General features: G+C 34.7%; 1 protein-coding gene across 2 annotated transcripts; it reads left to right on the forward strand.

Moving 5' to 3' along the window:
• Positions 1–1,915: 1,915 nt before the first annotated feature.
• Positions 1,916–4,824, forward strand: LOC143539289 (uncharacterized). 2 transcript variants are annotated; one of them, XM_077032637.1, is made up of 10 exons: positions 1,926–2,006; positions 2,139–2,200; positions 2,702–2,811; positions 2,899–2,967; positions 3,042–3,157; positions 3,248–3,302; positions 3,390–3,510; positions 4,047–4,094; positions 4,295–4,389; positions 4,498–4,823. In XM_077032637.1, the coding sequence occupies exons 2-10, from the start codon at positions 2,176–2,178 to the stop codon at positions 4,597–4,599; spliced, it is 741 nt and encodes a 246-aa protein (XP_076888752.1). In that variant the 5' UTR covers positions 1,926–2,006; positions 2,139–2,175; the 3' UTR covers positions 4,600–4,823. The 2 variants fall into 2 exon arrangements, with proteins under 2 accessions (XP_076888751.1, XP_076888752.1); XM_077032636.1 differs by lacking the exon at positions 2,139–2,200 and having other exon boundaries at positions 1,916–2,006; positions 4,498–4,824.
• The last annotated feature ends 7,987 nt before the right edge of the window (positions 4,825–12,811 follow it).

Genomic DNA, 12,811 nt, shown 5'->3' on the forward strand with positions numbered 1-12,811 from the left:
GGGTTTTCTCTGGAACGGAAGATTGTGAACGTGGGTAACAAGGCCGACCCTCAAGGAGGACAGAGTGGTCGATGGGCCCTGACCCGACACCCCTGACTCCGCTAGGCGCAATATATATATATATATATAAATTTTTATACATATATATTTTTTTAAACTCAATTACTTGACTCATTTAAGTCGATTTATACAAATTATTTTTGTACAGCACAAATTATAAACAAGTAAGTCCATTTAAAAATTTAATTGTTTAAGTGTAACCAAAAACCTTTTTTCATAAGACTTTAAAAAAATTTTGTTTTCGACCCAGATTTATTTATGATTCTTGGAGATGGCCCCACGTTTTCTACAATCATGAAGAACGTATGATGTTGATGTTGATGTTGATTTTTACCATTGGGTTACTTCAAATAACCGCAGAATTTATTAGTTTTTTTTTAAAAAAAGTTGGTTAAGCTAAGGGTAGTGGGGCGCGACCACCTGGCTTGCGAACACCGCTACCACCTTGGCGCGAATGGGGGCGCGGATGGGGGGCGTGGGGCAGTCCGCGTGGGGTGACCATTGGGGAGGGCCGTTGGGGTATTAAAATAAAAAAAAATTCAAACTTATTATAAATATCACAATTCATTTTTTTTAAATCACCTATCTTATTCTCTTTCTCTCAATATTTCTACTAATACCTCTCATTTGATTTTCCAAAGTTTGTTAAAAAATCATGTCGGGTTCGGGAAATTTCAACTACAACGCTCAATTTCAGATGCAGGGGTTGGACTACATGTTTGACGAGGCCTTTCAAGATCTAATGGCATCTCAAAACGCGACTTTTTTCAACTCGGATACACAACCCGAGTTTTTCAATGATCTTCAAGTTTTTCAATTCACTTGCGACGAGTGGAAAGCGGAGGTGTTAAGAAAGTACGGGATGGTGAAGACGTTTGACGAGCGCTACTTATGGGACGTGCTCAAGAAGTGCTCGAAATGGATTATATTAGTTAATCTGGATGCGGATGTCGGAAAAGAATCGCCTAAACGTACGAAAACTAGCGAGTCCGGCTCCTACGTCTCTTCTAGCGGCTCGGAGACTCAAATTAACTTCGACCTAAACTTGTCCGAGGGCGATTTGAAAGTGCAAGGCTCTAGCCGCCCCCCGGGTAGGGAACGTGGGAAAAGAACCGCCGATCACGACTTCAGAAAAGAGATTGCTAGAATGTCAATTGCTCTCGAGTCGATTGGTCAAGCTAAACATAATAGAAACCGGATAAGGAGTTTGGAATTTCTAGCCAAGGACTTTAGCCACCTACCGCCATCCGACCAAGCGATAATGGAGGAAGAAAAAAATCTTATTCGGAAGGAATTGACGAAAAAAAATTAAAAACGCTATTTTTATGTATTTTTTTAGAGGTTGTTGCATTTTAAATTTATGTTTTTATTTTCCTTTTTATTTATGTTTTAATGAAATGTTTTAATTTAGTATTATTAATATTTATTTAGGATATAGTATTAAAAAAACCCAACCAAGCCCCGACTCATCTGGACCATTACACCCTTTCTGAGGGCTTGGTTGGCATGCCTAGTCAGCACCACGTGTCATGAAAATGTTGGTTCACTTGGGGCTCAACCAAGCTCCGTTACCTTCCTTTAGTTGTGTTGCTCCCTCTCACACACATATATACGTGCACGCATTTATATGTATATGTATATGTATATGTATATGTATATCCTCCTTGGAATCTGCAGAAGATATAATAAGATAGAGAGAGAAACTAAACAAACTCTTAACTATATACATACATACATACATACATACCTTCTTTCCTCCCTTGATATACCTACATTCATTCCCACTCTAATTACACGCACAAGATTTGATTCTTCCAGGTTTAACAGTAATCACCTGCCACTTGAAGTGATTTAGATGGACGATCGAGGCGGCGGTGGATCATTTGTGGCGGTCAGAAGGATTTCGCTAGGTCTTGATCGAAGCAACACTTGTCAATCAAATTCAGGTTTATTCCTTTTTACAGAAAACGACATTCATTTAATTCATTCTTATTATGTATGTATGTGTACAACTGTATTAATATTATTATTATTATTATTATCATTTCAGTTTTATTCAATTGTTGTTTCTCTGTCAGGAGTTATTTTCTACAAGTTTGGATCTGTTTCTTTTACATGATTACTTGCATTGATTTTTGTGGTGAGTCAGTTTGATTTTCTGTTCAATCAATTTATTAATTATGCTTCCACTTTTGGATTAATTAGGGATTTCTTTAAGTATGGATCTGTGATAGCTTGCATCAATTTTTACTTCAATTTGATTGTTCAATGTTATGTCATGTCTAATTTGTTCATACTAGATGTTTGATTTTTGATTTTTGGCTTGGAAACAAAGTGGTACTGTACAGTGTTGGCCTACTTATTAATATCAACCACATTGATGTATGTACATCTTTGACTTCTGGGACCTTCACATGTTCAATATGTCACCCAATAATTATTTCTGTGGATAATTCAACTTTGATTTGGTTTGGTTTTGAATTTGTGATTGTAATCTTGATTAAAGTTAGGAAATTAGGGTTCAGATGGAATGTTTACCGGATTATGAATGATTTACTTGATGAAGAAGGATGATAATGTAGAATAGATATAGCTTTGGTTGTACATAAACTCATAAAGCATAAGTTTTCTATGATTACAGCCGAGGTTGTAGCAGGATCAGCAGCATGGCTTGGTAGAGGCCTTTCGTGTGTTTGCGCTCAGAGTCAAGAAGATGATTCTTGCCAGTCGTTTGACTTGACTCCTGCACAGGTCAACTTTTAGACCAGATAATATCATGTGAACATAACTTAATTTAGTTAGTGAAATTTTATACTTAATTTTCTTTAAAACTAACAGGAGGATTGCTTAATGAGGCTGCAAAACAGATTAGACATTGCCTATGATAGTTCAGTTCCTGAACACCAGGTACATGATATACGGTTTGATAACCCGTATAAATGGATCGGGTCGGCTAACAGGTCAAAATGTTGTTGATTTAGGAATCATTGAGAGCATTGTGGAAGGCTGCTTTTCCTGAAGAGGAGTTAACGGGTCTTATTACTGATCAGTGGAAGGAAATGGGCTGGCAAGGAAAAGATCCATCCACTGATTTTCGGTAAAAATTACATTTTTTGTATTGTTTTTTTTTTGTAAGATTTATTATAGATTATATGTATTTTGATGACGTGGAGGTCTGTTATAACAGGGGTGGTGGGTTTATATCACTGGAGAACTTGTTGTATTTTGCAAGAAATTTCCCGGTATGTTCTTTATTTCAGTACATGTAATCAATGGCTTTTTGATTTATTTACTTGGTGTTAAACTGTTAATTACTATGTTTTATGCAGAAATCGTTTCAAGATCTTCTTAGAAAGCAGGAGGGTGATCGGTCCATGTGGGAATATCCTTTTGCTGTAGCTGGTGTTAATATCACATTCATGCTTATTCAGATGCTGGATCTTGAAGCAGGTCGGATAAATGTAAATTGTTCGTTTGGTCCAAAGTCAAAACAGCTAGAAATTGCAAAATTCATATTTTTTGGTATTTTCACAAGAAGTTGTGTTTAACCTGGTCCCATTGGTTTGGATATAAATGAGCCGAGCCCGAGCTCGTGCAGGATCAAGCTTGGCTCATTTTAATTTAAGAGGGCTCGAGCTTATTTACGCTTGGCTCGATTTGAGTTTTGAACTAGCGGGTCTTGAGTAGCTGACGAGCTGCTTGTCTCGTTTACACCCCCCTAAGCAGGGTATTGGTGGGGCCCATGAGTTTTCTGGTGACGGGTTATCATATTTATAAAAATAACCTGGTTCGCTCTGTTCTTTATAATGTTTAAGTTTCTATATCTAGTTCCTACCCTAAAATGAACTTGTCAGTTATATTTTATAAAGTTGGATTTCTTTACACCTTTGGTTTCTAGATGGAAAGAAAGTGACGAAATAAATAATTTTAAAGAGGTGTTCATGAGTTCTATTCTTTTGTGAGATAATAGTGTTTCTTATGTGCAGTAAAACCTCGGACTTTGGTTGGATCAACCTTTTTGAAGTTTCTTTCAGGTATACATTATGTCATTATAACAACTATATAATTACAATAGTAATCTTGTTTATTTTATAAAACAACTTGAGAGTTAATACATTTTGAATACCCTTTTGACCTGTTTGACCCATTGGAGAATATATAACCCAAATCTGTAACTTGAGGTTCTCTTTTTGTTGTAATTAATTTATTGTGTGCGTTTCTATTTAACGGACAGATAATGAATCAGCATTTGATCTCCTGTATTGCATCACGTTCAAGTTTATGGATCATCAGTGGCTTACTATGTGTGCGTCTTACATGGATTTCAACGTATGTACTCTTCTATTATCAGACGATGGTCATATATTTCTTGTCCATTTTAAAAAGATATTGTTATAAATAAATAACGGGTAATTTTTTTCCATTTTTCTGATACAGGCGGTGATGAAATCAACCCGACATCAACTAGAAAGAGAACTTCTGGACGAAAACATAACGCGGCTCGAAGATTTACCCTCCTATGCACTACTTACTAGGTAACAGTTTGGCTGTTTGCTTCACTATTAGTTGCAACTTGCAAGGTACAAAGATTCACATGGGCCATGATCAGACATGGTGAAAGATACTGCATCAACATTGTACCACCTATGGTTTGGTCTGGGCCGAGTCCTAGAGGTCTGAGTTTTCCTGCTTAGTTCCTAGTCAGTGTGAAAATATGATAAGTTTTATATGAGGCGTCTACTTTATGATGTAAAATGTTTGTATCGGCTTTATAGCGTCTAATGGGTTGGCTTTTGCCAAAAGCCTGTAGGAGGGCACTTGTTAGATATAATGGCATATGACACGACTAATGTTGTGTGAACTTATAGGGTTGCACACAAAGATTAAATGGACAACAGTCATATATCTAAGTATGATTTGAATATGCTCAATTCAATATTATAGGTGTTATTTAGATAAAATAATATAGTGTTGAACACCGAGTGTAATTCTTTTTTCAAGAACTTTAAAAACCCCTCCATCAGCAACCACCCTCCGCAACAACCCCATCATCTTCCTTACGCCGCCATCTTCGGTCAACCACCGCCGCACACGCATATGCATTCTCACTCTCCCTCTTGAAACCTCTATTTCCAACGAAAACAAGTTGATAACCATGTTGTCAAGTGTAGGATTCACTCGATTGCTTCAAGATTGGCGGCAAGGATAGTGATTGGGTGGTGAACGCCATTTGCAATCCAACACAAACATTTTTTTTTAAACAAGTATGAGTTGTGATTAATTTTTATTAAAAAACAAATGGTATGTTTTTTTTTAATATAAAAGTAAAGATATAAATAAAAAATATATATTACATTGATTAAATATGCATACGAACAAACAATACATTATAAGGGTTTGGATATGGTAAAAACCATGTTTGGGTAGGAGAAGTAAGAAACAATCCTATCCATTCATTATTAGCTCTAAGGGGTGAGATCATTCCAATCAATTCAATATGTTTTGTAATGTTTAAACGGTTGAAAAAGGGCAATTTTGTTAAAGTGTTGTTTTATAAAAAATGATACTACTTAAAAGTTGCATCGTCATTAGCAGTCAGACTCACCAAAATGTTCACTCCCTAATTACACTCCGCATTCGAGAAATCAAAATTGAAGACAAAATGAGGCAATCGATGATCATCAACGGCACTTCAACCAGTAAATGTCTCGATTTTCTGCTGATTATAGCGATCAAGGTAAAATTAAGGAACCTTAAATTTTTTTGGTCGTTCGAATTTGGGGCTGTTCCATTAAACTCCCAACTGCTTTTTGTTTTTCCGGTGAGGGTTCAAATCCACCTACTATAGAAGGAGCATTGGTAGCGGTTATCCATAAAGTGGTTGTGGTGGCGGCTTCGATGTGTGCAAACGAACACGTGGGTAGTCGGCCGGGGAGGTGTGGTTTATGGCGATTGGCAAATATTTTAGGTTAAATTTGAAATTCGTTGATGTACATGCGCAATTGACCTTTTTTTAGATGCATACAGTTGGTGTGACCAGTTTACTTGGTTTTGGTGGCGACAACGATTGGTGTTGATTTTAGTGTGTGCTGGCACATAGATGTGTTGGTTAAAGGGTGTTGGTTGGGCATGTTTTGATTCGGCATGTGCTGCTAACTAGTTTATGTTAGTTCAAGTGTTTGGTGGCAAATTTTTGGTTGGGACTGTGTTAGTTTGACAATGTTGGTAATCAAAATAGTTAAGCCAGTGTTGGTATGTTATTAAATGGTTATGATGTTGTATAAGTGGTTGGGTCATGTTGCTTGGGACTGTGGTTAGTGAAGTGAGCGTAGCCAGGATAGTTAGGCTTGTGTTGGTATGTTAGTAAAAGGTCGCGCGGTGCTGGTTTTATTGTGTTGCTGGTCTACTTGTGTCGACGTTTGGGTTAGCTTGGTGGTCTTTTTTTGTGTATGTAGTATTAGTTTTGTTGTGTTGTTGTTAGTGAAGTTTATTGGTAGGTGTGATATGTGTTGTTAGTAACATATTATTTAAGTTGTATGGAATTTAAATGTGATCAGGTAAGTGTTATGGGGTGAGTGTTATGATGTGCTAGTAATTTGCGTGATTTAAGATATATTGACATGGATTGAAGTTTGTAATGGTGGTGGTATAAGTTCTAAAATTGTAACTAATGGTGCTTGATTTTAGGAATTGAATAAATCATATTTTACAATATTGCTAAATTCTAATTGCTTAATTCTAATTGGTTCTTACATTTATCACCAAAATAACACTTTCTATTTGATCATTCCTCTACATTATAAACGATTATGAAGTCTATTCTGCTTGATTCAACTAGAAGATTTTGAATTGACTTTTAAGTAATCTCATGGTAAGTTTCAGTTCACTAAGAGTATGCTTGGTTGGAGGTAATGGAATGAAGAGTGAAAGAAATGGGAAAAGGATTAAATGGACAAAGGAATGAAATTGATCATTACCATTCATTTGTCTTGTTTGGTTAACCTATGAGAATAAAATGAATTATTATTTTATGTTGGTTTGGTATCCAAAGAAATTATAGGAATTAAATAGATATAATAAATACACTACTGTCTCAAAATACTTAAAAAAAAAAAAAAAAAAACCTACAATGGCGACAGTCAGGTGGCAGGGGTGGCGACGGTCAAGTGGTGGTAGCATTGGTAGTGATGGCAATGGTATTGTGGTGGTGGTCAGGCAACGACAGTGGTGGTGGCGGTGATAGTCAGGCAGTGGCGGTGACAACAGTTGTGGTGGTTACGACGACATTGTTGGCAGCGACGGTAGCGGTGGTAACACTGGTGGTAAGGTGGTGGTGGTGGTGGTGGCGGAGGTGGTGGTGGTGGTTGTTGTTAGGTGGTGGTGTTGTTGAGAAAGTAGGGTGAAAGAGGAATGGAATGAAAAGGGGGGGGGGGGGGTGGGAAAGGATGGTTTTGATGGAATGAGATTCCATGTGTAATAGATTGATTATTCCATTTCATTGAACAACCAAACACCACTTTTTTCATTCCCATGCAATGAATCATTTCATTCTCCCCAGCATTCCTGCATACCAAACGCTACCTAAGTAATTAAATAACACAATTATGTTTTTAGGTATGTAGTTCGAAAACCTACATTTACAAGGCTACTCGTAGACGTCCATCCTTGAAGAATAACATTTTCACACAAAAATAGTGACGTGGACTGTTTATGTGGTTAATAATTACTTTTAAATTAAAATTATTTTTTAACCAAAATAAACGAACTGAACCACTCTTTGTTAACAATTTTTAACAAATATAAATGAACTGAACTATTTTTTTTTAACAAAAATAAACGAACCAAACCACTTTTTAAAAAAAAGGTAGTTCGACTTGTTTATTTTTGTTAAAAAAGGAGTTTGATTCGTTATTTTTGTTAAAACAAAATGGTTCGACTCGTTTATTTTTGTTTAAAAAGTAGTTCGGTCTGTTTATTTGTTAAGAAAAAGTGGTTCGGTTCATTTATTTTTGTTAGAAAAGTGGTTCGGTTCGTTTATTTTGGTTAGAAAATTCGGTTCATTTGTTTTGATTTAAAAATGTGGTTCGGTTCGTTTATTTTTGTTAGAAAATTTTAATTTTAATTTATAAAATAATTTTTTACCGCATAAGCAATCCATGTCACTATTTTAATTTTAAGACTAAACGGTGTGGAGACCGTTTTACCAATGGAATGACATGCCTGGCGGTGCCAACGGCAAACACCGCCTTAATGTTGTTGGGGCCACCCAGCAGCGGCAGAAATGTCGTGGAAAATTCACCGATGAAACACCGCCCAACGTCACCATATTTCAAAAAAGAAAATCCATTTTTTCAACATATATATAACCGCTATCCAATGATTGAATTGATGTGTAGAATTCATGCTCTGTTAATCGGAATTGATGCTGGCTATGAATGACTGGTCTCCAGTTGATTGAATATGTTAATTTAGGAATGTTGTGAGGTTTTGATTTTGTGAGTGTTGAGCGATGGAGGTGCTGGACATGGTGTGATGGTGGAGGACTTGTTTTGGGGAAACGGTTGGTGGGTAGGCTAAGGCATATCATTTATATTAATAGATTTTATCTCCCGTATTACGGGGGTTGTTTTACATTATTCATTTTTAATATTTATATATGTATATTGGGATTTTAATTTTATTTATTGTAAGAAAGTTAATAATTAATATACTTGAGGTTTGATGATAAAATGGTTTCACAAATAAATGATATGTTATAATCCGGTTTAAAAGCTATCTGGGTTTGGTGATACTCATTACCCATTTATTTTCTTTATTATAAAATTATTTCTTAATTATAAATAATATCTTTTTTTTAAAATAAAATAGGATATTAATTTTTAGTATATTCCTATTTTATAAGATTTTCATATCAAATATTTGATGATATTATTTTTTAATATAATGAGATGTTATAACCCATTTAAAAGCTATCTGGGTTTGGTGAGACCTTTACCCGTGAATTCAGGTCAAATGCGTGAGAAGCCTTCATTTACAAATAAAGTAATCTGATAGCTTGAGAAAATGGTTGTTTTACATTTTTTGTTTTTTAATATTTATTTTTTTGATTTTAATTTTCTTTATTGTAAGAAAGTTAATAATATACTTAAGGTTTGATGATGAAAGGGTTTCATAAATAAATGATATGTTATAACCCGTTTAAAAGCTATCTGGATTTGGTGACCCATGACCCACTTATGTTTTTTAATATAAAATTGTTTATTAATTATAGGAATATTGGTTTTAAATAATCTCAACTATGCCCTATTGGTAAATATCAGTCTCAACTTTACACTTGCCTACTGGCAGTCCCAACTATTAATATATTTGTTTTTAACAGGACGTGACTAACGAATGACTAACTCCGTTAGTGATTTGCTAATGTGACACGCCTAGTTGTCAAAATTTGCTTATGTGGCAGCTTAGGTGGCAACCCCAACAACATAAATCCATCATCTTCTTACCTCCACTATCTACAACTCCTCTACCTTTTTTACTTCACGGCCACCCCTTCCACTACCGGCCATCGCCGCCACACCAGACTCTTTCCGCCACCACTGCCGCTACCTAATAGCAATTCAAGTTTTTTTTTTCATAAATTTAAGTCATTTTTATCTGTTTCAATTTCATGAAAATGCATTTAACTAAACTTCTCAATCTAACCCTAATTATACTCAAATCATTGTTAAATTCTAGATTCCAAACACTTAACATATCATCATATATTAAAAATTAAAAAAAAATGATGAATTTTCATTTGGACATTTTATCAAACACCTGGTGTGCATAATCTTACCAGCATCAATTACACCATCCCAATCAGTAGCTCTATCTTTCTGAAACCGGTTCAAGTCCCAAGTACCCGAAACCCATTTTGGATCTTCATATTTCACACCCAATTTCGCCACGTCAACCGCCACCGGAGCTCCGTTTCCACCCTCATCGGAATCTTTCTTCTCTTCAACAGCAATGGCGGCTCTAGACTCATTTTTAGTGGCTTTAACCGACACAAGATTGAGTCTTTGAGGCTTAAGAATGATGAATGGGTTAATTGGGAAGTGGTTTTGGAGGATGAACAGATAGATGGAAGATTTGTGGGTGTTTCCATTATCTTCTTACTTGCCACGTAAGCAAATTTTGACAACCAGGCGTGCCAAATCAGCAAATCACTAACGGAGTTAGTCATTCGTTAGTCGCAGCCCGTTAAAAACAAATACATTAATAGTTATGACTGCCAGCAGGCAAGTGTAAAGTTTGAACTGATATTTACCAATAGGGCATAGTTGGGGTTATTTAAAACCAATATTCCTTAATTATAAATAATATCCTTTTTTTTAAATTGGATATTAAATTTTAATATATTCCTATTTTGTAGGATTTTCATATCAAATAATTGGTAAGATTAATTTTTAATTTAATGAGATGTTATAACCCGTTTAAGAGCTATCTGGTTTTGGTAAGACCCATACCCATGAATTTGGGTTAAATCAATGAGAGGCCTCCATTTAAAAATCAAGAAATCTGGTGGCTTCCATAAAAGAGGGAGGGGGGAGGGCGACCACATCGCGACACATAGAATTTTTAGGTTTTCGTTTATATATATTATAGATATTCTATACATACATAAATTATTTATTAAAAGTATATATATGATTAAATAATTAATAAACAAACTTAAACGACGAATTAGTTATGTTTTTAAATATATTACATGTAATATAATGTTTTTAGATTTGTTAAATATTATGTTTTTTTAATAGAGTTAATGGCCATTTTCGTCCCTGTGGTTTGCTACTTTCGCCACTTCAGTCCAAAATTTTTAATTTTGTCAATCTAGTCCTCATAGTTTTAAATTTTAGCCAATTACGTCCCATCCGTCTAACGACATCCAGCTACGCCGTTAGTTTAAGGGTATTTTTGTCTTTCTCCTTTTAATTTTGAGTTAATGGTCATTTTAGTCCCTGTGGTTTGATATCTTTGCCAATTCAGTCCAAAGTTTGAAAATTTGTCAATTTAATGTTCAGTTTAATTCAGTTTTTTTTTTATTTTTTATGTTTTTTGTTTTATAACCCTAAATAGCATAATTCAAGCCCAAAACCATCGAGCAACCTCAAATACTGGTATGCATTTACTCTGTTGACAACAGTAATCATACCCTCCCCTTATATTTAGTTTCTAGACATTTCCTAAAATCTTCTCCATGGTGGAATTCAATGGTAAAGTGGTCAAGGTAATTCCCTGAAATCGAATTATACACAAAAAACTAAAAATTATTTTGTTGATTAATGTATAATAGTTGATTACGACCCAGATTTTCGTTATGATATGTTAATCTCTAAACCCTAAATATTATGCATTCATCAAAGAAACGATTTTTAGTTTTTTCCTTACAATTCGGTTTCACGGAATTGCTTTGACCACTTTACCATTGAATTCCACCATGGGGGAGAGTTTAGGAACCGTCTAGAAACTAAATACGAGAGGAGGGGGTATGATTACTGCTGTCGACAGAATAAATGCAGACTTGTTTTGGGCTTGGATAATGCTCTCTAGGGTTTTAGAAAAAAACTGACTTAAATTGACAAAATTTCAAACTTTGGACTGAACTGGCAAAAGTATCAAACCACAGGGACGAAAATGACCAATAACTCAAAATAAAAAGGAGAAAGACAAAAATACCCTTAAACTAACGGCATAGCTGGATGCCGTTAGACGGATAGGATGTAATTGGCTAATATTTAAAACTATGAGGACTAAATTGACAAAAATACAAATTTTGGACTGAAGTGGCGAAAGTAGCAAACCACAGGGACGAAAATGACCATTAACTCTTTTTAATATTAATAACTTTAACAGAATAAAATTATTATTTTATTTAAAATGGAGGGAAGTGATGAATTTGTAAACTGTGGTTTATTTTCTTGATATTGTGAAAGAGAGTGAAGTGAAGTGGGGTATGATGTGGTATTATAAAGTGGGAAATAAAATGGTATTCATACATGATAGTCTAAGTAAACTCATAGTAAGTTCAGTTCACCAAGTAGCTAAGTAACACAATTATGATTTCTAGGCATATAGTTCGAAAACCTACATTTACAAGGTTAGTAGTAGACGTTCGTCCTTGAAGAATAACGTTTTCACACAAAAATAGTGACGTGGACTGCTTATGTGGTTAATAATTATTTTTTTAACCAAAATAAACGAGCTGAACCACTCTTTTTTAACAAAAATAAACAAACCGGACTAATTTTTTAACAAAAATAAATGAACCAAGCCATTTTTTTAAAAAAAAAGTAGTTCGGCTTGTTTATTTTTGATAAAAAAGTTTGTTAAAAAATGGTTCGGCTCGTTTATTTTTGTTAAAAAATGTGGTTCGATTCATTTATTTTTGTTTAAAAGGTAATTCGGTTTGTTTATTTGTTAAGAGAAAACGGTTCGGTTCATTTATTTTTGTTAGACTAGTAGTTCGATTCGTTTATTTTGGTTAGAAAATCTGGTTCATTTGTTTTGATTTAAAAAAGTGGTTCGGTTCGTTTATTTTTGTTAGAAAATTTTAATTTTAATTTATAAAATAATTTTTACCGCATAAGCAATCCATGTCACTATTTTTCGCCATGTTATCGTACATGCCATCATCCACGTCATTAAAACTAACGGAATATAACCTCGTTAGTGAAAAGCTCATAGGCGACCAATAGATCAAAACTTAGGA

The sequence above is a fragment of the Bidens hawaiensis genome, unplaced genomic scaffold (genome assembly GCF_021521415.1).
Source record: "Bidens hawaiensis isolate Kalapana, Puna unplaced genomic scaffold, B.hawaiensis_p1.1 tig00011860_1, whole genome shotgun sequence".
Classification (NCBI taxonomy): Eukaryota; Viridiplantae; Streptophyta; class Magnoliopsida; order Asterales; family Asteraceae; genus Bidens; species Bidens hawaiensis.

What these genes read in the sequence shown, in the direction of transcription:
- LOC143539289 (XM_077032636.1), top strand. Translation starts at nt 1,916, where the DNA reads ATGGACGATCGAGGCGGCGGTGGATCATTTGTGGCGGTCAGAAGGATT. An exon ending in CACTTGTCAATCAAATTCAG is followed by an intron (nt 2,007 to 2,701) that starts GTTTATTCCTTT and finishes CTATGATTACAG; the next exon opens with CCGAGGTTGTAGCAGGATCA. An exon ending in ATTTTGCAAGAAATTTCCCG is followed by an intron (nt 3,303 to 3,389) that starts GTATGTTCTTTA and finishes TGTTTTATGCAG; the next exon opens with AAATCGTTTCAAGATCTTCT.